General features: G+C 40.9%; 1 protein-coding gene and 1 non-coding gene across 3 annotated transcripts; one reads left to right on the forward strand and one right to left on the reverse strand.

Moving 5' to 3' along the window:
- Positions 1-822: 822 nt before the first annotated feature.
- On the reverse strand, positions 823-928 carry LOC118492893. Its single transcript, XR_004894894.1, has one exon. It is a non-coding gene; the product is annotated as a small nucleolar RNA R71 (small nucleolar RNA).
- Positions 929-6,397: 5,469 nt separating this feature from the next.
- Positions 6,398-8,822, forward strand: LOC110938631. 2 transcript variants are annotated; one of them, XM_022180828.2, is made up of 2 exons: positions 6,398-6,641; positions 6,973-8,822. In XM_022180828.2, the coding sequence occupies exon 2, from the start codon at positions 7,750-7,752 to the stop codon at positions 8,572-8,574; it is 825 nt and encodes a 274-aa protein (XP_022036520.1). In that variant the 5' UTR covers positions 6,398-6,641; positions 6,973-7,749; the 3' UTR covers positions 8,575-8,822. Both variants share the same exon structure in this region, with proteins under 2 accessions (XP_022036520.1, XP_022036521.1).
- The last annotated feature ends 12,849 nt before the right edge of the window (positions 8,823-21,671 follow it).

Below are 21,671 nucleotides of genomic sequence, written 5' to 3' on the forward strand. Positions count from 1 at the left end.
ACCAAGCGGGTTTTCAATATTCAAACCTTCCATTTGGGCAATCGTCAGGAATTCAAGGAGATGGGTATGATGAAGGATTTGAGTAGTTTGAGGGTTATGATGAGGATGGGTATGCTTACGGGGGTTATGGTGATCAAGGAGAATTTGGATATGTGCAAAGTCAATCTCAAGGGATGGCAAGTGTCGGTGGAATGCAACAACAACAACAACTCGTACCACAACACATTCGGCCAAGACCACAAGGGCCACTAATGCAACATCCTATCCCATTGCAACAAATTCGGCCACAAAATGTACAACCAAATGTTCAACAATTTCAAAGACCACCTCAACGCCCACCGATGCGACAACAACAGTTTCAACAACCAATCGCACCACAAGGGCAAGTACCAAGGCCAATGGGTCCTATCCCTCCAAGAGGTAGGTTTGGTGTACCAAGGAGACACCTTAGAGAAAATGTGAGGGGCATCGAAGCACATTTTAGGCCGGTAATCACTCAAAACCCTTCACCGGTAGTTATTCCTCACAATGATCAAGGGAGGACATTTGAAGTGAGGACCAACTCTTTGCAAAGTTTACCAAAGTATAAAGGATTAGCAACGGAGGAGCCTTACTTTCATTTGGAGGCTTATGATTCGATTTGTAACACTCTTGGGAGTCAAGGGTTCTCGGCTGATGACATCAAATTGGTATTATTCCAATTTTCTTTGGAAGATAAGGCGAAGAAATGGTTTTACACGTTACCTTCGGCATCCATATATACATGGGGGGAGATGCAACAAACTTTCTTGGATGAGTTTTACACCGCCCAAAAGACCAACGATGCAAGAAAGGGGTTGAGAAGCTTCCAACAACAACATGGTGAGATGTTTCACGAGGCATTCGAACGCTTCAATATGATGATAAAGAATTGCCCTCACCATGGAATTGAATTGTGGGAGTTGATGAATGCCTTTCACGAGGGGTTGAGTGCCGAAGATGCACGTGATTTGATGTCTATTACCGGTGGGACTTTTGGAACAAATTATGAGAACGATGATTGGGAGTTCTTGGAGAGCATGGCAACTACATCAAAGAGGAAAGCTCAAGCATCAAGGAGAGCGTGACCGGCCATTGCCCGACCTCAAGTGCACGCCATAGATGATGGTAATGTTCAAACTACTAACCAGATTTATGATGTTTGTGCTTTGTGTAATGAAATAGGTCATGCGGCTGAAAATTGCCAAGGGATGTTGGAAGGGCAATATGAAGAAGTCCATGCGGTTCAAGGTCAAGGTCAAGGAGGCGGTGGTAGAAATTACAACAACATGAACTCAAATACTTACCACCCCGGGTTGAGAAACCACCCAAACTTTCGGTATGGGAACCCTTTGAATCAAGCCAACCCGAACTTTCATGGTAGCCAAGGTAACTTTGGTTCACGCCAACCTTACAATAACCAAGGTGGATACCGAGGCGGGAACAACCAAGGCTATCAAAGACAATATCAAACGGGTCAAGAACAAGGGGGGTCTTCGGGTGGAAACGAGATGATGGAGATGCTAAAGAGCATGCAAATGGAGATGCAAAAACGGAACCAACTCGATGAAGTTCGAATGCAAAAGGATGAGGTTCGCGACAAGAGCATCCAATCACTAACAACCCAAATGGGTCAATTAGCAACCGACGTGGCTGAATTGAAGAAAAACAAGGGTCAACTTCCTAGCGACACTAAGGTAAACCCTTCGCATGGTACGTCACGAGGTAATGTTAATGTTCATCATGTTAGTGTTTTAAGAAGTGGGAAAGAGTTTAAAGCCAATTTGTCACCCGAATTGGTTGAGGGGGTAGTTGAGGACATCACGGGTAATGATAGTAATGATGATGTTTCACCGGTAAAACCAAAAGAATTAAATGTTAACAAACCAGGTGTAGATGAAAATAAAGAACATGAAAAGAATGAAAAAGTTGAGGGTGAACCGAGTCAAGTCCCTTTTCCTTCGGCTTTACTTGACCCGGGAAAGAAAAACTTTATTGTATCGAGAGGTCCCCAAAAAGAGGAAATGTGGGACATGTTTAAACAAGTTAAAATTAACTTACCACTTCTCGATGCAATAAAACAAGTACCCGCCTATGCCAAATTTTTAAAAGAGCTATGTACGCAAAAAAGGCAAAACAAGAAAAAAGTGCCTAAACGGGTCGATTTAACCGGGCAAGTAAGTGCAGTTTTAAATGGGGAGCTTCCTCCTAAGCTCCAAGATCCGGGCACGCCATTGATTAACATACAAGTTGGTAATTTTCAAATGGCTAAGGCGTTACTAGATCTTGGAGCCGGGGTGAGCATTTTACCGGGGGGCTTATATGACCAATATGATTTTGGTCCATTAGCAAGGGTGGAGACAACGGTTGTTTTGGCCGATTTGTCTCATAAGTGACCCCGGGGGATGGTGCAAAATGTAATTGTTAAAATTGATGAATTTTATTACCCGGTTGACTTTCTAGTCTTGGACTACTCATCCGCGGACCCAAAACAACAACAAAATGTAATTTTGGGTCGGCCATTTTTGAGCACCGCTCATGCCGTGATCGATTGTAGATTTGGTACGGTCGACATGACTTTTGGGAATAGAAAAATGCGTTTGAATGTTTTTACTAACAATTCTAATGCTAATGGTGTTGATGAGTGTTTCATGGCAGATTAGTTGACGGATGCAACCCGCATGAGTATGAGGAGGATGGTTTGGATATTTGCCTGTGTGATTTTTCTGAACAGGTACATGCTTATGCACTCCGGGTTGAAGAGGAAAAGCAAGATGCAATGGCGGTGAAAGAAGGTCGACCGCCATGGACCCACCAGTTCGAAGGTCTACCGGCGGAGATAGATTCGGGTACTAAACCATCATTAGAGGAACCGCCAAAGTTGGAGCTCAAAGACTTGCCAAGCCACTTGAAGTATGTGTTTTTAGGGGATAATGACACTTTACCTGTCATTATTGCCTCTAATTTAGAGTTGGCCCAAGAGCAAGCATTGTTGGAGGTCTTAAGTGAAAACAAGGGAGCTATTGGATGGACGATTGCCGATCTCAAAGGAATTAGTCCATCCATTGTCATGCATAAAATCATTACCACCGAAGATGCAAAGCCGACACGAGAAGCTCAAAGGCGATTGAATCCGAACCTACGAGAGGTAGTTAAAAAAGAGGTAATTAAATGGTTGGATGCAGGAATTATCTATCCGATTTCGGATAGTGCTTGGGTGAGTCCCACCCAAGTTGTGCCTAAGAAGGCCGGCATTCAAGTAGTCAAAGATGAAAGTGGTGACCAAATTGCCACCCGACCGGTTACCGGGTGGCGTGTATGTATTGACTACCGGAAATTGAATGCCGCCACTTCTAAGGATCATTTCCCGCTACCATTCATTGATCAAATTATTGAAAAACTATCGGGTCAAAAATACTATTGATTTTTGGATGGGTACTCGGGTTACAATCATATAGCAATACACCCGGATGACAAACACAAGACCACCTTCACTTGTCCATATGGCACCTTTGCCTTTAGGCGAATGCCATTTGGCTTGTGCAATGCTCCGGCAACTTTCCAACGATGTATGATGAGTATTTTCTCGGACATGGTTGGAGAGTCGCTCGAAGTTTTCATGGATGACTTCTCCATTTTTGGCACTAGTTTTGATGCTTGTCTCAACGAATTACAAAAAGTGTTGAAAAGATGTGTTGAGAAAAACTTAGTGCTAAGTTGGGAGAAAAGTCATTTCATGATGCAAGAGGGCATTGTGTTGGGTCATGTAATTTCTGAAAGGGGGATGGAGGTGGATAAGGCAAAAATACGGGTAATATCATCTTTGCCACCTCCGAAAAATGTTAAGGGTGTAAGGTCGTTCTTGGGACACGCGGGATTTTATAGACGTTTCATAAAGGGTTTCAGTGTTATCACTAAGCCTCTATGCAACTTGTTGTTAAAAGATGTCCCATTTGATTTTACTAACGAGTGTATGCAAGCTTTCACTGTTTTGAAGGAACACTTGGTCAAAGCTCCTATCTTGCAACCACCGGATTGGTCAAAGCCGTTCGAGATAATGTGTGATGCAAGCAACACCACTATTGGTGTAGTTTTGGGTTAACGGGTTGATAGAAAGCCGGTGGTGATTTACTATGCAAGCAAAACTCTATCCGAAGCGCAACTTAATTACACCACAACCGAGAAAGAATTACTAGCGGTGGTGTATGCTTTGGATAAGTTTCGCTCGTATATTTGGGGAAGCAAGGTGGTGGTTTATTCGGATCATAGCGCGGTCCGATACTTGATGGAGAAAAAAGACGCGAAGCCTCGTTTGATTCGGTGGGTATTATTGCTACAAGAGTTTGATTTAGAAATCCGAGACAAAAAGGGAAGTGAGAATGTAGTAGCGGATCACTTGTCTCGGATTCCGGTGGAAGGGATCGATGATGTGAGTGAAATCAATGAAAGTTTTCCCGACGAGCAACTTTTAGCCGTTTCCACTTTCGTTGCACCGTGGTATGCTCATTATGTCAACTATTTAGCCACGGGTGCCATTCCAAGTCATTGGACCAAAAAGCGTCGACAACAATTCATGGTCCAAGTGAAGCAATACATTTGGGATGAACCGGATCTTTTCAAGATTGGACCGGATCAAGTTATACGAAGGTGTGTGCCCGAAACAGAAGTGTTGGAAATTTTGACCCATGCCCATTCGTTCGCATGTGGGGGTCATTTTAGTGGGCACAAAACAGGTTACCGGGTTCTTTCATGTGGGTTTTATTGGCCCACCATTTTCAAGGATGCATGTGAATTCGCTAGAAATTGTATAAATTGTCAAAAAATGGGAAGTATATCGAAGAGGGATGAGATGCCATTACAACCAATCTTGGTTGTTGAGATATTTGATGTATGGGGTATCGATTTTATGGGTCCCTTCCCGAACTCGAATGGCTTCCTATACATTTTGGTAGCGGTGGATTATGTCTCGAAGTGGATTGAAGCTATTGCAACACGAACAAACGACCATTCGGTTGTTTGTAAATTTGTTCAATCCAACATTTTCTCCCGTTTTGGCATTCTGCGGGTCATTATAAGTGATGGTGGTTCGCATTTCAAGAACTTCAACTTTGGAAAACTATTGAAGAGGTATAGCGTGAATCACCGAATTGCCACACCTTACCATCCGCAAACAAGTGGGCAAGTCGAAGTGTCCAACCGTCAAATCAAAGAGATTCTTATGAAGACGGTAAGAACGGATAGAAAGGATTGGTCGAGTAAGTTAGACGATGCATTATGGGCATACCGAACGGCCTACAAGACTCCTATTGGCACAACGCCTTACCGGATGGTGTATGGTAAGGGTTGTCACTTGCCAATGGAGTTAGCGCATCGAGCACATTGGGCAATTAAGATGGTAAACGCGGATTATGATGAGGCGGGGAAGTTAAGAAAGCTACAATTGAGCGAGATAGAAGAGATTCGGGATGAGGCGTATGAATGTGCATCGGCTTATAAAGATAAACTCAAGAAGGTGCATGATGCAAAACTGCGGAAGAAAACGTTTGAAGTGGGTCAAAAAGTTTGGTTGTATAACTCAAGACTCAAGATGTTCGCGGGTAAGCTTAAAAGCAAATGGATGGGTCCGTACGTCATTCGGAGAGTTGGAAGGTTTGGTGATGTAGACATCCAAGACGAGCAAACATTGAAACAACAAACGGTGAACGGTCACCGGTTGAAGCCATACTTGGAGGGGAACGACATCAACAACTTGGAGCTTGACAAAGCGGGCTACATCTTGCGCCCAGTCGATGAGGAACAACCATGAGAGGCCCAGGTTTGGTAGTGTAAATAGTAGTGTTTTGTTTTGTTTGTTTTGTATAGTTTGTACAATTACCGTATTTCCTCGAAATCCGTGTTTGAAACAAGTGTGGGGACGTTCGGGTCACGAATTACTCTAACATTGTGTTGAGGACAACACGGGACTTTTGAGGGGGTAGGGTGATTTTTACACGTTTTTGAAAAAATTAAAAAACATAAAAAAATCGAAAAAACTGAAAAAATATAAAAAAGTCACTTCAAAAATTCAATTTTTGTGAAACTTCAAACGCCCAGAAGCTACCGTAAATTACAGTATTACCGTAATTTACGGTGGAAATGAAAAAAAATTGGGGCTTTACGGCATTTGGCTACTGGTTTACGGTGAAGAATTGATGTTCAGGTCCCACCGTAACTTACGGTCTGACCGTAAGTTACGGTACGCAGAAAACGTTGATGGGTCGGTTGGGGTTCCGCATATAACAAAAAAAAATAATAATAATAAAAATCATACATCTGGTCACGTGAGTTATTCCCCAACCACACAATTCTTCACTTCATCTATCACCATCCATATCCATCTCTTTCAAAGACCCACAACTTCTTCTTCTTCTCCAACCTTCAAACCTCCATAACTTCATTAATTCTTGTCCAAACTAAGTGAAATCGGAGTCTATCTTGACTAATTTTTCACGTAGTTTCTGATTTTGCCAAGAGATTTACAAGAAAACGCAGTTTTTGGGTCCGAATTCCAAACCCTAGTCCGAAAATTTTTGGGGGTTTTTGGAGTTTTTGTTTCACAAGCACTTTAGCATCTTCAAAACAAGGTATGGAAGTTTAATTGTTGTATTTTGATGATGCATTGTGAAGATTGAGGTTATTGTTGATGTTTGTTCATACCCACTTGCTTGTTCATAGTGTTACTTGTTACTTGTTCTTGAACATGAGTATGGTTGTAGATGTAGGATGGTTAGTAAAGTAGTGAACTTTTGGGGATTTCTACATTGTAGAGACACCATGCCCAAATTTTTGAAAAACTTATACACTTATAGTTCACTAGCATCTACAACCATAGTAACAAGCAAGTGTGGGGATGTTTTGGAGAAAGGAGCCTAATTTTGTTTTGTTTGCTTGTGTTGTTTATTCTCATGTGTGTAGGAAAATGGTTAAGACGAAAGAAAAAGCGGGATCTAGTTCGCCATCATCGAAAGGGAAAGGCAAACAAGTAGAACAACAACCGCGAAAGAGACAATATTTGGGCCGAGTGGATGAAAGTGAAAGTGAGGAAGAGATAGAGTTGGACCCGACTGAAAAGCCGATATGGAATTCGGGTCCATTAGATGATCAAGCCGAGGAGTGGCAACCGACACTCTACCATGACAGCATGAATAAGTTGAAGAACAAGGCTGCTGCATTCATTTGTGAAAGAGAAGTTAATGAGGTTCAATTTGGCCAGTTCGGGGTGTTTGATAAATTTCGCGCTCTAGGTTGGGAGGGGGCGCTTAGTTGTTATGATAAAGATAAAAGCAACCTGTTTATGACCGAAATTCAAGAGTGGGTGGCAACTCTTAAGGTTAACCAATATGACAGGCCATCGCAAATGAAGCTAACGGGTATTGTGAATGGAATTCCAGTGGAGATGTCTTTTACCACATTGAAGAAATTGGGAAAATACGACAGTCTACCGGCTAGTGATTATATGATACCGACTCTTGATGACCTCTTGATTAAACCGGAGAAACATGTTCGATGGAATGATATGTTGGCAGCAATATTTTTAGTTTTTTACCTGGTAAATATAGTGGTATTCTATACTGGAAGAATTTAAAAATAGAAACTAAATTGTTGTTAGCCATATGTGTTCTCAACGTTATTCCACGAAGGGGAGACAAGGAGCAGGTGAGGTTTCCCGAAGTACCCGTTCTTTACACGCTAATGCATGGGTCTCCGCGTTTTCCGATACGCTATCTGATCATGAACCACTTATGGATCTGCCGGAATAAGTATGGAAGAGACATCGTCCCGTATTGTCGAATAATTACGGGGTTAATGAAACAACAAAAGGCGATAACATCTGAAGATCGAGGAGCAACAAAAAGGCATCAGCCTTTTACATTGGATAAGTTGGGGATTGGGTGGTCATATACACAATCGGAGCGTTATCACAAGTTAAAGTCGGAAGGGCAAAGGTGGAGGGCACTAAAGTTGGGTGCCCGAGATTTGTTACCGGGTGAGCCGGACGAGCCAGAAAGTGATGAAGAAGTAGTTCCAAGTGGAGACGAAGACTATGCGGACGAGCCGCATGGTGGTGAAAATGTTGGTCAAGGGGGTTATGGTAGAGGTTATGGCGGCATGTTCTATGATTATACGCAGCAATCTTATGTGCCGGGATGGGCTTATGAAGGCACAATGCAAGAAGTGATTGAGAATCAACGGCCTCCGGCATCCGTGTTTGATACGTGGTCGGGGGCGGAGAGGACGTTGTATGATCAAAACACGAGGTGGAAACGAATAATCGGTATTATGACGACCAAGAGAGGAGAATGCACGCTGATTATCATGCCGGGCGGCCGGTGGTTGTGGATCCACAACATTTGGATTATGCGTCTCTACCACCGTATGATGGTAGTGTTTCGTATCCAACCCCGCCGATCCACCACTCATAATGGATTGACCCAAGGCAACAAGAAGGAGCACAATAACAACAAGGAGGAAGTAGTAGTAGCGGCTCATTTGCATTTGGAGAATGGAACGACATGATGTCTTCCATCTTTGGACCTCCGGGACCGCGCTACTATTAGTAAGGTTGTGTTTCTCCTTTGTATATTTTGTGCATATGTGTTAGTTTGTTTTGTTTTGTTTACGGTTGGGCGGTTGGGTGGTGTATGATTTTGTTCTTTTGTTGGGTTGGTGCTTGTTGGTGGTGTCATGTTTTAAAAAAAAGAAGAAAAACATAAAAAAAAATTATAAAATGAAAAATCCAAAAAGAAATTTGGGGTTTGAGTGAAGAAGCTTTTTGTTGATGTTGAATGATTTTAGTGATCAAAGCCTCCTAAAGCCATACATTGGGGTCAATGTATCCCAAGTGTGGGGATGGGGGGAATTTTTGAAGATTTTGAAAAATTTTGAGCCAAGCAAAACGATGTGAAAATTTGAACACCCTAGATTAAACTCAAATTGGTGCACCAGCAACCCTTGATACCTTTTTCATTCTTGGTGAGAATTGTAGCCACACTTGTATATAAATAATGCTTATCTTTGATGAGAGTGGCTACGGGTGGGGGTGCATTAGAACTTGTGCTTGAATGCGATTTGAGTCCTTAGTTAGACATGAATGTAGAAAGGATAAGGGCATTTAGGTAGCCTCGTCGTTGGTGTGAGCGAGTGTGGGATTTGGGGGTTGGACCTCATAAGTTATATATATGAGCATGGTAGTGAGAGGGGCGGGGGTTTGGACATTTAGTTGCCAATTTTGTGCCTAAAAGCCTATCATTTGCTACCCCTAGCTACTTACCTAAAAATTTACCCAACTTGACCTGGTTTTATAGTGATTAGTGATTGTTTAGTAGTATGTGATGTTATTGATGATTATGTTGAAAGTATTATATTCAAAAAAAAAGAGAAAAGAAAAAAAAAAGGGGAAATGATGTTAGTTATCTTGTATATAGTAGTTTAGTTTGGTAGTTGTTTGTTAGTTTATTTGTGTAATAAAAAGACCGGGTCAAGTTTTCGCTACCTCATATATATTCCATTTCCTACCCATACACCTAGCCACGTTACAACCTTGAAAGTCCCTTTGATTTGCATTCATGTTTGGCACTTATAGGAGAAGGATCGATTAGGTACAAGCCTATGATTGTGCAACCACCCGTTTGCCTATTGTGTGTCTAGCTTATCTTTGCTAGTATTCAATTGTAGCCGAGAGAAGAGATTTAGAGAGGGGTGCATTGTTTTGGGTGTTAAAAAGGGGGTTAGTAAAAAGATTGCATGTTTTGTTTGGTTTACATTGATCACTTGTGTAGAAACTGATTTGATGAGTTGCTTGGGACAAGCAACGGTTAAGTGTGGGGATGTGACGGGTGGTCCATTGGACAACCCTTACTCATGTTAAAAGACGAATTAATCCTTCACTTAATCGTGTAATTATCTTGAATTAGATGACTATGGTTGCTTATGTTTCAGGTGCAGTTCAGGAGCTTAAAGTGGATAAAATGCAGCTTTGGAGGGTATTGGAGTTGAACGGGTCGAGTGCGGAGCAAAGGATGAAAGAAGGCACAAAATTCAGGTTGTCACCGTAAATTACGGTCCCATCGTAATTTACGGTGGACCTGGAATTTGTTTTGTTCCCACCGTAAAACAGTTTTAAACCACCGTAACAACATCATGTCCACCGTAACTTACGGTGGAGCCGTAAGTTACGGTGGAGTCTGCGAACAATTGTGTAACTGCCATCATTAAGTCAGTTTATGGGTGTCTTTTCACCTATTCTCATCATCGGACGTTTGTAGAACACTTTGGGGGTGATTTTGGCTATCTTGGCTGGGTTGTAGACAATTTCTAACATTCGGTTTGTGTTTTCGATTTGTATGAACATTGAATTGCTTGTTATGATGATTCACCAAGCTATGTGTGGCTAGAACTTTCAGTGATCATCTTAGGTGCAGGTTTCTCTTGAACTTTTGTGTGTTTAATTCTGAATTTCTAGAATGATAACTTGTGTTTGCTTGTTTATCATGGTGTATGCATAATTGCTTGTAGCGTGTTAATTGATAGTGCAATTTCTAGTCTCAATCGTACGTTCTTGGTGCCGTTGGCAATCGAGATATCATGGGAAGGGTTAGGGTTGGTTATTGATTAATTGGTCATCGGGAAACAACCTCGCGTTTATACAATCCGAGTACTTTGTTCCCTTTTATCACTTCAATTATCTATACATGAGTTATGTCTATGTAACTCTTTCTAGTTGGAATTACACACAATTGTTTAAAGAAACTGAATCCTAAGATGGTCATTGTTTTTCCTAATCTGTTAAACAACCAATTTCAATTTGCACTTAGTTAATTAATTTAGTTCTCTAAAACAACAATCTAAATCATTGATCTTTATTTTCTGCAAATTAGGTTAATTGTAGTTTAATTGCAAAGCTATATAATCGACATATTTTCCACATACTCCCTGAGTTCGATACCCTCTTACCACTATCTATATAGTTGTTCTTGGGATTAAATTTGATTGTGACCACGACATCACGTCACCCGTGCCTCGAAACCACTTCCTTTAAGTAAACGTCTGCTAGAGTGGAGAACTTATCCGTTTCTTTGATAGCCAAGAAGTGTGCAGACTTAGTCAATCGGTCCACTATCACCCAAATAGTGTCATTTCCACGTTGAGATCTAGGCAGGCCTGTAACAAAATCCATGGAAATTTGCTCCCATTTCCATTGTGGTATCTCCGGTTGTTGAGTAGACCTGCTGGTTTCTGATATTCAGTCTTGACTCTCGCACAAGCCAAACATTTGCTGACATAGGTTGCTATGTGGGCCTTCATGCTAGGCCACCAGTACGTTGTCTTCAAGTCGTGGTACATCTTATCAGAACCAGGATGTACCGAGTAACGAGACTTAAGTGCTTCATCAATCACAAGCTCGCGTAAGTTGCCATAAAGTGGGACCCAAATACGCCCCGTTACATAGTAAGCGTCGTCTTCCCTTTGTTCTAACCATTTCCTTGATCCGCGTAGGGCCTCAGCCCTGACGTTTTCTGGTTTCAATGCTTCAACCTGAGCTTCTCGTATCTGAGAAGGAAGGCTAGATTGAATGGTGAGTTGTAACGCACGCACGCGTTTAGGTGTAGTCTCCTTTCGACTGAGGGCATCAGCCACCACATTGGCTTTGCCCGGATGGTACTTGATCGCGCATTCGTAGTCATTCAATAACTCGACCCATCGACGTTGATACATGTTTAATTCCTTCTGTTGGAAGAGATGCTCAAGACTCCTGTGATCGGTGTAAATGGTGCACTTGGTACCGTACAGGTAATGTCTCCATATCTTGAGCGCAAAAACAACAGCTCCCAGCTCCAGATCGTGCGTAGTGTAGTTCCGTTCGTGAGTCTTAAGTTGGCGTGAGGCATAAGCAATGACTTTATCCCGTTGCATCAATACACAACCAAGACCCTGAATTGATGCGTCACAATAAACCACAAAGTCGTCTGTGCCCTCTGGCAATGAGAGAATTGGTGCGCTGCATAGTCTTTCCTTTAAATACTGAAACGCTGACTCCTAGGCATCGCCCCAACGGTAGGTGACGCCTTTCTGAGTTAAAGAAGTGAGAGGTTGCGCAATCTTGGAGAAATCCTTGATGAACCTTCTGTAATAGCCCACCAAACCCAAGAATTGTGTAACACCCCAAAACTTGTTTAGTTTAATAATAGGTGAAAATAAACAAATAATTCAACATAGTAATGAATTATGACAAAAATGATAAGTTAGTATTGGGAAAGCCTAAGTTGAACATTTTTTTCTAAGTGGGAGGGTTCAATGTGTAAGTAATAAACTAAATGTTTTAGTTAATAAACAAAAATTAAAACCAAACACCCATATCTGGGTTCTGGTCATTCGAGAAAGAGAGCAGGGAAAGGAGGGGTGAAACCCTAGCTTCAAGAAATCAAGGATCAAAGCCAAATTCATAAGATAATCCGGTGCATGAGCCCTCCTTGCGAAAATCTAACCCTAATTTGTAAGTGGTAAGTTTAATTTTCTGAATTTGATGATTTGTAGAATGAGGGGCTCGAGACCCAATCTCGAATTTTGGTGTCTAAATGTGAGAAATCTGAGTTAGGGTTACCTTCTAGAACAAGAATCATGTTTGATTCTAGGTTATTTGAAGGATTTTAGTAAAAACCCATTTTATGAAATTATGATATGAAAAGGATGAACAATGTGATTATAGATATGTGAAATCTTGAAGTATGGTGATGTTGTAATGCTTGAATTATAGAAAATTTATCTAGGGTAAATAAAGATATGAATGAGGATCGATTGTGGAATGAACTATATGATGAACTAGTGGAAATTTATGCCTTGTATGTTTGTAAATAATGCTTGTAATTATGATGAACACCAAGTGTTCGATGAAATGCTTAAAAGAATAATGTGTATGATTTGAAAGATGAATGAATGAAATGTTGATGTACTAAATAAACGAATGAATGTGTGATTATAGGCGTGAAGGAGGAAGGTTCCAATACTAGGAAATCGGAAGGTTCACAAGATCGAGGTACGTTAGTGTACACCCTATTTCTATTATGATATTATATGCATTATAATCTCAATCAAATTGTGTTGTTATGCTTCAATTGTGGGAATTGAATTCTATGATTTTTCGAAAGTAAAAGTAAGGTCCGTCATAACGGATTGTAAGGAATGAAGAAGTTATGAAGGATAATGCATCATATCCGGTTCTTTTAGTTGAACCGGGTATGGGAAGTTATGTATGCAATGGACGAAAGCCTACCCGATCCGTCTTTCTCAGATCGGGGTATGATGTAAGAATGAAATGACTATGATTGTTCATTATGAACAAATCGAATGAAGGTGATGTAATGATGCTAGTATCCGTTCCTAACGGGTATGTTAAGTAAAGTATGCTCAGCCTCTATTTGAGACAAGCATGTAAGGAACCGTTTAACGGTTAGTAAAGTAATTGAATGATGCTTATTCGAAAAAGAAATAAATAGGTTTATTACCGAAAATTGTTAGTGGCGAAATACTAACCTATTTGTTATGTCAAATGTAGGTAAATCCTCAATGTAGGCGACTTGGCAAATTGGAGCGAGCATATGCACACTTTATGAACATCAAGCGCTTCCGCTATTATATATTAATGTTTTGGGTCAAAAGTCCGTTTTTTTTTTGGTATGACATTGTTAGTAGTTACACTTGTTAATACTTGGTGTATGGTCTTAATCGTGTCTAGTCGAACGGGTCGTAAATTTGTTTGTTTGTTGATGGTTAATACAGGGATACACTCGTCTTACGGATGGGTCATGCCCAAATTTCGTTAAAATCACGTGTTAATGATACTAGCGTTTTTACCTTTTAAGTTGTGAAAGATTTGTACATTTTAAAAGTTTATGTTTTTAGCGTCTTTTGGATGTCATTTCTTCTAGACGCAAATAAGGGTGTTTCAAGTTGGCGGATTTCTGTTGGTGTACGGGGTGCAGGACAGTTCTTGATCGAATCTACCTTGGATGGATCAACATGAATCCCATCCTTGTTACCATGTGGCCTAGAAAGTGGACTTCACGAAGCCAAAAGTCGCATTTCGAAAACTTGGCATACAACTGTTCTGATCGAAGGAGTTCCAAAATAAGCCGTAGATGGTGCTCGTGTTCCTCCTGACTCTTAGAATAGATCCGGATGTCGTCGATGAAAACAATAACAAACTTGTCCAGGTAAGGCTTACACACTCTGTTCATAAGATCCATGAAGACTGCAGGCGCGTTTGTCAATCCAAAAGGCATAACCAGGAACTCATAATGCCCATATCGAGTCCTGAATGCTATCTTAGAGATATCCTCGTCTCGGACTCTCAGTTGATGGTAGCCTGACCTTAAGTCAATATTCGAGTAGTAGCTCGACCCTTGTAGCTGATCGAACAAGTCATCAATGCGTGGAAGTGGATAGCGATTCTTCACAATCACCTTGTTGAGTTCGCGGTAGTCGATACACATCCTGAAGGTACCATCTTTCTTCTTCACAAATAATACTGGAGCTCCCCAAGGCTAAGAGCTAGGACGAATAAAACCCTTATCCAAGAGTTCTTGTAGCTGCGTGGACAATTCTTCTAGTTCTGATGGAGCTAAACGATACAGTGCTCGAGCTATTGGCGCTGCTCCAGGAGCTAGCTCGATTTGAAACTCAACTTGCCGATGAGGCGGAAGACCAGGTAATTCATCAGGAAATACCTCAGGAAAGTCACGTACAATCGGAAAATCTTCTATCTTCTTCCCTTTCTTTGAGGTGTCAGTAACGAGGGCTAAAATAGCAGTGTGGCCCTTTCGCAAACACTTCTGGGCCTTAGGAAAGAGATGATGCCCACTATTGCACCACTCTTGTCGCCCTGAATCACAAGAGGTTCTTCACCAGAACGAGGAATGCGGACGATCTTCTCCTTGCAAATGATCTCTGCTTGATGTTGCGATAACCAATCCATACCAATAACAATGTCGATACTACCGAAGACAATAGGAATGAGGTCGATAGAGAAAGTCTGACCAGCTAAAACAAGATTACAACCCTTAACTACATGTGTGGCCTCTAAACTTTTACCATTTGCTAGCTCTACTATGTGCTTGGTGTTCAAAAGTGTTGGGACACGCTTTAACATTTGACTAACTTATAACGACACATAGCTGGTATCGAAACCCGAATCAAATAAAACAATAACAAAGAGGTCGTCGAGAAGAAACTTACCCATCACCACGTTAGGATCATTCCTTGCATCACCCTGACCAATCACGAATACACGGCCCCGGGCGCCATTGTTCCCATTGTTTCCCCCGTTGTTATTCCCATTGTTGTTCCCGTTGTTTCCCTGATTATCGTTGTTGTTCTGGTTCTGGTTCAACTTAGGGCAATTTCTCTTGAAGTGACCCTCTGCACCACACTGAAAACATCCCCAGTTTCCCTGCTGTGGCTGCTGTGGTTGATTCTGTGGAGCTTGCTGTTGCTGTTGACGATTCTGATTCGCAGGTCGCGTGCTCATGCAATCCTTGGCTTCATGACCAAACTTGTTACACCTTAAACAACGACCCTTGTTTCACTGCCCACTGTGATGCTTGTTACATCGGTTGCACTTGGAGTGGTTTCCCCTGTATCCACCATGCCCTTGACTACCAGAAGATTGCTGACCAGGACTCTGGTAGTCGTCAGTCTTTCGCTGCTGAGACTGAGACTGAGCCGATGTTGAACCCTTGCTTGAGATCCCATCCCATTTACGCTTATTGTCGCTGGGGGCATCAGAGGTAGTAGTGGCTGTAGTAGTAGCACCAATACGCTTGGTCAGTTTGTTCTGTTCCACTGCCTGATCAGTGAGACGATGAGCCAGTCGAGTGGCTTGCTGGATGGTGGTGAGGTTTGCTGCTGTCACGTGACTCTGGATCTCTGGCACCAAACCTTTGAGGTACAACTCGATTCGCTTGATGGGAGGATCCACCATAGTAGGACACAAAATTGCCACCTCATTAGACCTTTTCGTATACGCTTCGATTTTTGACCCCGACATCTTTAAGTTGAAAAACTCCACCTCTAGCTTGTGGATGTCGTCACGACTACAATACTCTTCCTTGATCAGTTCCTTAAAATCATTCCATGGGGTGGCATCAGCAGCAACAATCCCCAGCATTTGAACCTGAGCTTTCCACCACGTGAGAGCTAAACCCTCAAGAGTACCAGTAGCATATTTCACCTTACGTGCCTCGGGGCATTCACACATCTCAAAAACGGATTCGAGTTTCTCGAACCAGTGGAGGAGGCCTACAGCTCCTTCAGTGCCGTTGAAAGTAGTAGGTCGGCAGTCCATAAAGGTTTTGAAAGTGCACACAGGAGGCTGTGCAGGTTGACCTGTTGTGTGTGTAAGAATAAACAAAGTTAAGCATAAGTGTTGGTTCACGAGAGTAGGATCTAAAGATCCTAGAGTAAGTTGCAATGGCAGGTTATACCTCCTGCCTGAGCAGCTGCGAGTGCTGCAGTAACTTGTTCATTGATCAGAGCCGTTAGCTGGGCTTGAGTTAGGTTAACGCGTCCACTCATGATCTTCACACCAAAGAAAACATGAGTGAGAGATGTTCGTGAAAGTGCGATGACAGAAGAGAGTAAGCACACATGTGTTTCAAACAGTAGTTATTACATTTATTTAAGCATACCATGAGCAAAATTCTATGTAACTAGTAAGTAGGCAATACAAACATAAACCATACCACCTAGAGTGCTGAGTCTTGCACGTGGAGCGAGGCGTCGTTGTGGATCGTTGAGCACTGTACAGGTTATAGTCTGGTTTTAACAAAAACTTTTTCCCCTTATTAAAACCGAGTTCACTATAACCAATGGCTCTGATACCAATCTGTCACACCCCCCAAAATCCACATGCGGAGTATCACCGCTTGGAGGCGTGACTGACCAGGATCAAGCCACCAATCATATTGAACAATACAATTAAATAAGTAAAACCAAACGCAATATAATTGGTGTTTCTAAATAAACCAAACATGTCTAAGAAATCAGCAGAAGCATAGTAATGTTCAAATAACCAACACATAATTTAAAGTTCAAATGTTTAAGTATGGAACATAACAGTCCATAATCCCACAATGACCGCTCCTCCCTGTGCAAGCTCCATAAACACCTAACGACCTACAAGGCATGTAACAACAAGTCAACAACAAAGTTGAGCGAGTTCACAGTTGGTTGTTCAGTTTTACCAGTGTGTTTTGAAATCGTAAGATGTTTCGTAAACCATGAGTTAACCAGTTCTTTTGTTTCCCAAACATATTTATAGTTGGTGGGGGCTTCCCATGTGAATTACCAGTTTACCCTGTTTCCCAAACATACCATAACCAGTGGGGGGCTTCCCCTGTGAACCACTAGACCATACCATATCGACTACTAACGAAATATAAGTTGTGCCCTACATCAGTGTCTATCATCACTAACAGTTTGCCATAGTCCATTAGTACACGCCCGTTCGAACGACACGGTGTGAGGTTTGTTAAACCTAATAGCCCTATTAACTAATGACCCGCTCGCCATCGGCCTTGGCGATTAAGTCGATATAAAGAGGAGGGACTTCATGATAGAGTTTTGTCTAGTAAGTTTAGGTTGCTGTCCTACCCAAGGAGGACGAGCGTATGTAGTTCTACCCAAGGAGAATACGTAGGAGTTATAGTGGCATCCTACCCAAGGAGGATGGCCGTACGTATCCTACCCCAGGAGGATATGTAGAGTTCTGTTTAGTTTATTAACCCATTCCCAACCCTTGGGAATCCCATGCCTTGTGGAAAGTGTGAACTCACCTCGGTTTGCTCGGTATGCTAAGATTACTCGTACAATTAATTCAATCAAAGCCTATAGTTTGCACATACACACAAATCAGTTGACATTCACATGTTTGACTAACAGGTAACATCATCACGTTCATGCAAGTAACAAGCAACGCATAGCATTTATCAGTTATACAAGTTCATGCAAGTCATACTTATCATTTAAGCTAACTAACCCAGTTAACCCTTAACAGACTTAACTGAGTTTACTGTGCAATTTCACCCTTGACGAAACCCCTTGTTTCGTCGTGATTCCTTAGCGACGAAACACATATGTTTCGTCGTGTATCCCTTCGACGAAACACATTCGTTTCGTCGTATTTACCCTCTAGCGAAACACACCTGTTTCGTCGGTATCAGCGTTTCGTCCCTTAGATCAGTTACGTCGTGTAACTGATGATTGCCCAGAAACCCTAACCGTCGATCATCATCATCACGCAGAAATCATACAATCATACAGAAATCATTGATACCAATTATCATACCAATCATCATGGCACATAACATCTAGCATGAACCCTAGTTCAACAGTAGCAGTATCAATGAAATCATCAATAGCATACAAACATACATTAACCATGTGCCAACCTTAAACAATCTAGCATATGTGATAGCCATTGCACAATACAATATTCACATATTCATCATTACAGACATCCTTCCTCATTGATCCAAAGTCTATTCAAATCTATGATACCAAGAAACCCTAATTGTTAACAGATTCACAAATAAACATCATCAACAGTCAATGGGATTCAAACATAATAACAACCATCTACACAATAACTTAACAGTTTGATCAATCCGAGATATTACACACTAACCGGTTGAACGGAACAATGACTCGATCGATTTTAGGTGGCTTCGAGGACACACAGTCGCCGTCAGTAGGGAGAGAGCTCTAGGGTTTCTTATTTGCTAAAAGTGTGACGAATGAAACAATGATACCCTATAAATATACGCGTAATTGTACTGGCCCTTAATGGGCTTCGGCGAAACATTGGGCCGACGAAACAACTTGTTTCGTCGAGATGTTTGTGACGAAACGAATCCTGTTTCGTCGATGTTGGTTATGGCGAAACACCTGGTTTCGTCGAGCTTATACAAGGTGAATTAGCTTATGGTTTTAACTTATTCATACATGTTACATATCACTCCACCAAGCATATCAACACAAAAGTCACATAATGATTTACATATTACCAACATGTACGGTTACAAAGCAAACAAGTCGTGAAAACAAACAACTTAGACAATTAACGTGAAATTAATGCAATGGTGGAATCTTGGAAACTCGAGTTGTCACAATATGGACTTTCACTGGAAAGTTATGAAGGCTTAAAGACATGAAGTGCGTACTATTGGGCTAGAGTTATGAAGTTATTTTTATGGGCTTAGGGTTCAGAGTATTGAAGGTTATATAAAGAGACTTGTTACTGATGAAAGCAGTGAATTCATATATTTTTTTCACCTACTTCTCTCTTGTTTCTCTCTCTATCAAACACTTAGGGTTTTCATAGATCTTCTATGATTCGTCTTGAATCAGTAGTTTAGGGTTTGAGATTCAGTGTTAGTGTAGAGATTATCGTGTTGATAATCTCATCATGTGAGAGTTGAGAGCTAATTGTAGTTTGTATTGCCCGTTCTTTGTTCTGTTGTAATCATCAAGATCTTGTAGTTGTGATAATCATCGTTTCTGAGATCTCCTGTATGTTGGTTGCATCTGTTATACCATTTTTACATGGTATTAGAGCTCCTCTGGTAAGCTCTTGGGGTTTCTATTGTTCTATTGTTCTCTCTGGTAGCAGATCTGTACAGATCAGATCTACTCTGCGAAGATCTGGAAGATTCTTGATTTACCGACTTCCGATCTAGGGTTTCTTAATATATGTTCTTGGTGTATAAAGTTGATGAAACCCTGATCTAGGGTTTGGGAATTCTCAAAGCAGCTCTCAGTGATTGAACCTGTGCTAGTCTTTGTAACCCTTGAAGGTTACAAGGCAAACCAACCAGTACTTTGTTGTTGTTTCTTCTTGTCAGTGCGTGTATCCCTAAGTGAAGGCTATATCCTGACGTGCTTGGAGTTATACGCTTCTGGTGACTTATTTCCTTGCTTTGTTTTTATTCTTTCATTGCATTTTGCATTTGTGAGTCTAGGCATTGTTGTTACCGGGTTAGTCAAACCGGTCTTGATTGAGTTATTGTGTGTGTTTATCTGTGTTGTGTACTTGTTATTGTTTATCTTGTAGTGTGTAGTTGTTTGTTTGTGGCTTCTTGACACGATTTGCGGTGGCACCTATGAGTGATGAACCACTGATCTGACCCTCTGTCTTGATTTAGCCTTGTGGTGTTTCTTGATCTAGTTTATTGTAGTTACTATTAGATATTACTTGTTGTATTGCTTGTAGTATAGTGTAAAATGATTGATGGTCTTATTGTCACAGGTGGTGGTCCAGGTCCTAGTGATCCACCACCTAAGACACTTGTGAGTAAACTGGATGTAAGTGACCCATTGTACTTGCATCCGCCAGATTCAAGTAACCTGACTATTGTGTCCATTAACTAAAAGGGTCTGAAAATTACACAGTCTGGTCTAATGCTATGCAACTTGCTTTAAAAGTTAAAAATAAATGGGGTTTCATAGACAAAAGTTGTATTAAGTCAGAAAACAATGATGTTCTTGCAAGGCAATGGGATAGGTGTAATTCTATAGTGTTAACTTGGATCTTGAATTCAATTAGTGAAGATTTGTATATGGGGCATGTGTTTTCAAAACTTGCTTGTGATGTTTGGAAAAATTTAAAAGAGACTTATAATAAAGTAGATGGTTCTGTTGTGTTTGATCTATATCAAAAAAATTAATTCATATACTCAAAATGGATCTAGTGTGTCTGAGTATAACCATAAGTTGAATATTATGTGGAGACAGTTAGATCAAGTTTTCTAGTTGCCTGCCTATACTTGTGATGCTGCCAAAGATATCAATAATTTTAATCATATGATAAAATTAATGCAGTTTATAATGGGTTTGGATAATGTGTATCAAGGGGTTAGGACTAATCTTTTAATAAAAGAAACTTTACCTACAGTTAAAGAAGCATTTGCTATTGTTTCTAGATAAGAATCACATAAAAATTATAGCAGTGGTAATAAGAAGAGTCAAAACATAGCTATTGTCTCTAAAGTTAGTCAACTTGTTGAGATAAAACTGGTTGGATAGTGGACTCGAGAGCAAATCAGCACATGGTTAAAGACGAAACTAATTTAACTAATGTTATTAATGTGTCTGAATTTATTTGTTAGAACAAGTATGTTGGTTTAACTAAAAATAATTTGTGTCATGTCTGTCATATGATAATGAGATTTTAACTAACTAAACCCTTAAAAGTATGTAGTTATTTAACGAACCCAAATTATATAAAGAAAAAATATAATAGGTGGGTGATTAGCTTGTTGTGATTGGCTAGAAAAGATGTTGGAGAATGAGTGGTGTTACCAGCATAATGGAGAAGGGTGCTAACCCCTCCTTCACGGCCAAGAGGATTGGTTTAAAAGGCGTTAATGGCTAATTTGGGTGGGCTTTCACGTCCGCTACACCCAATCTACTTGTATTCTTCTCTTCAATCATTTTCTCATATTACATTATTTACTTTTGAAGGCAGTTAATTATGACAATGTTGCAATCATCAAATAGTCTATGTAACACCTTGAACTCTCGGGTTATCATGTCGTTGTACCTTAATTACGAAGCACATAAAT

Source organism: Helianthus annuus, chromosome 5 (assembly GCF_002127325.2).
Source record: "Helianthus annuus cultivar XRQ/B chromosome 5, HanXRQr2.0-SUNRISE, whole genome shotgun sequence".
NCBI lineage: Eukaryota > Viridiplantae > Streptophyta > Magnoliopsida > Asterales > Asteraceae > Helianthus > Helianthus annuus.

Excerpts from the sequence above, each read along its gene's own strand:
- LOC110938631 (XM_022180828.2), top strand. The coding sequence starts at position 7,750 with ATGCATGGGTCTCCGCGTTTTCCGATACGCTATCTGATCATGAACCAC.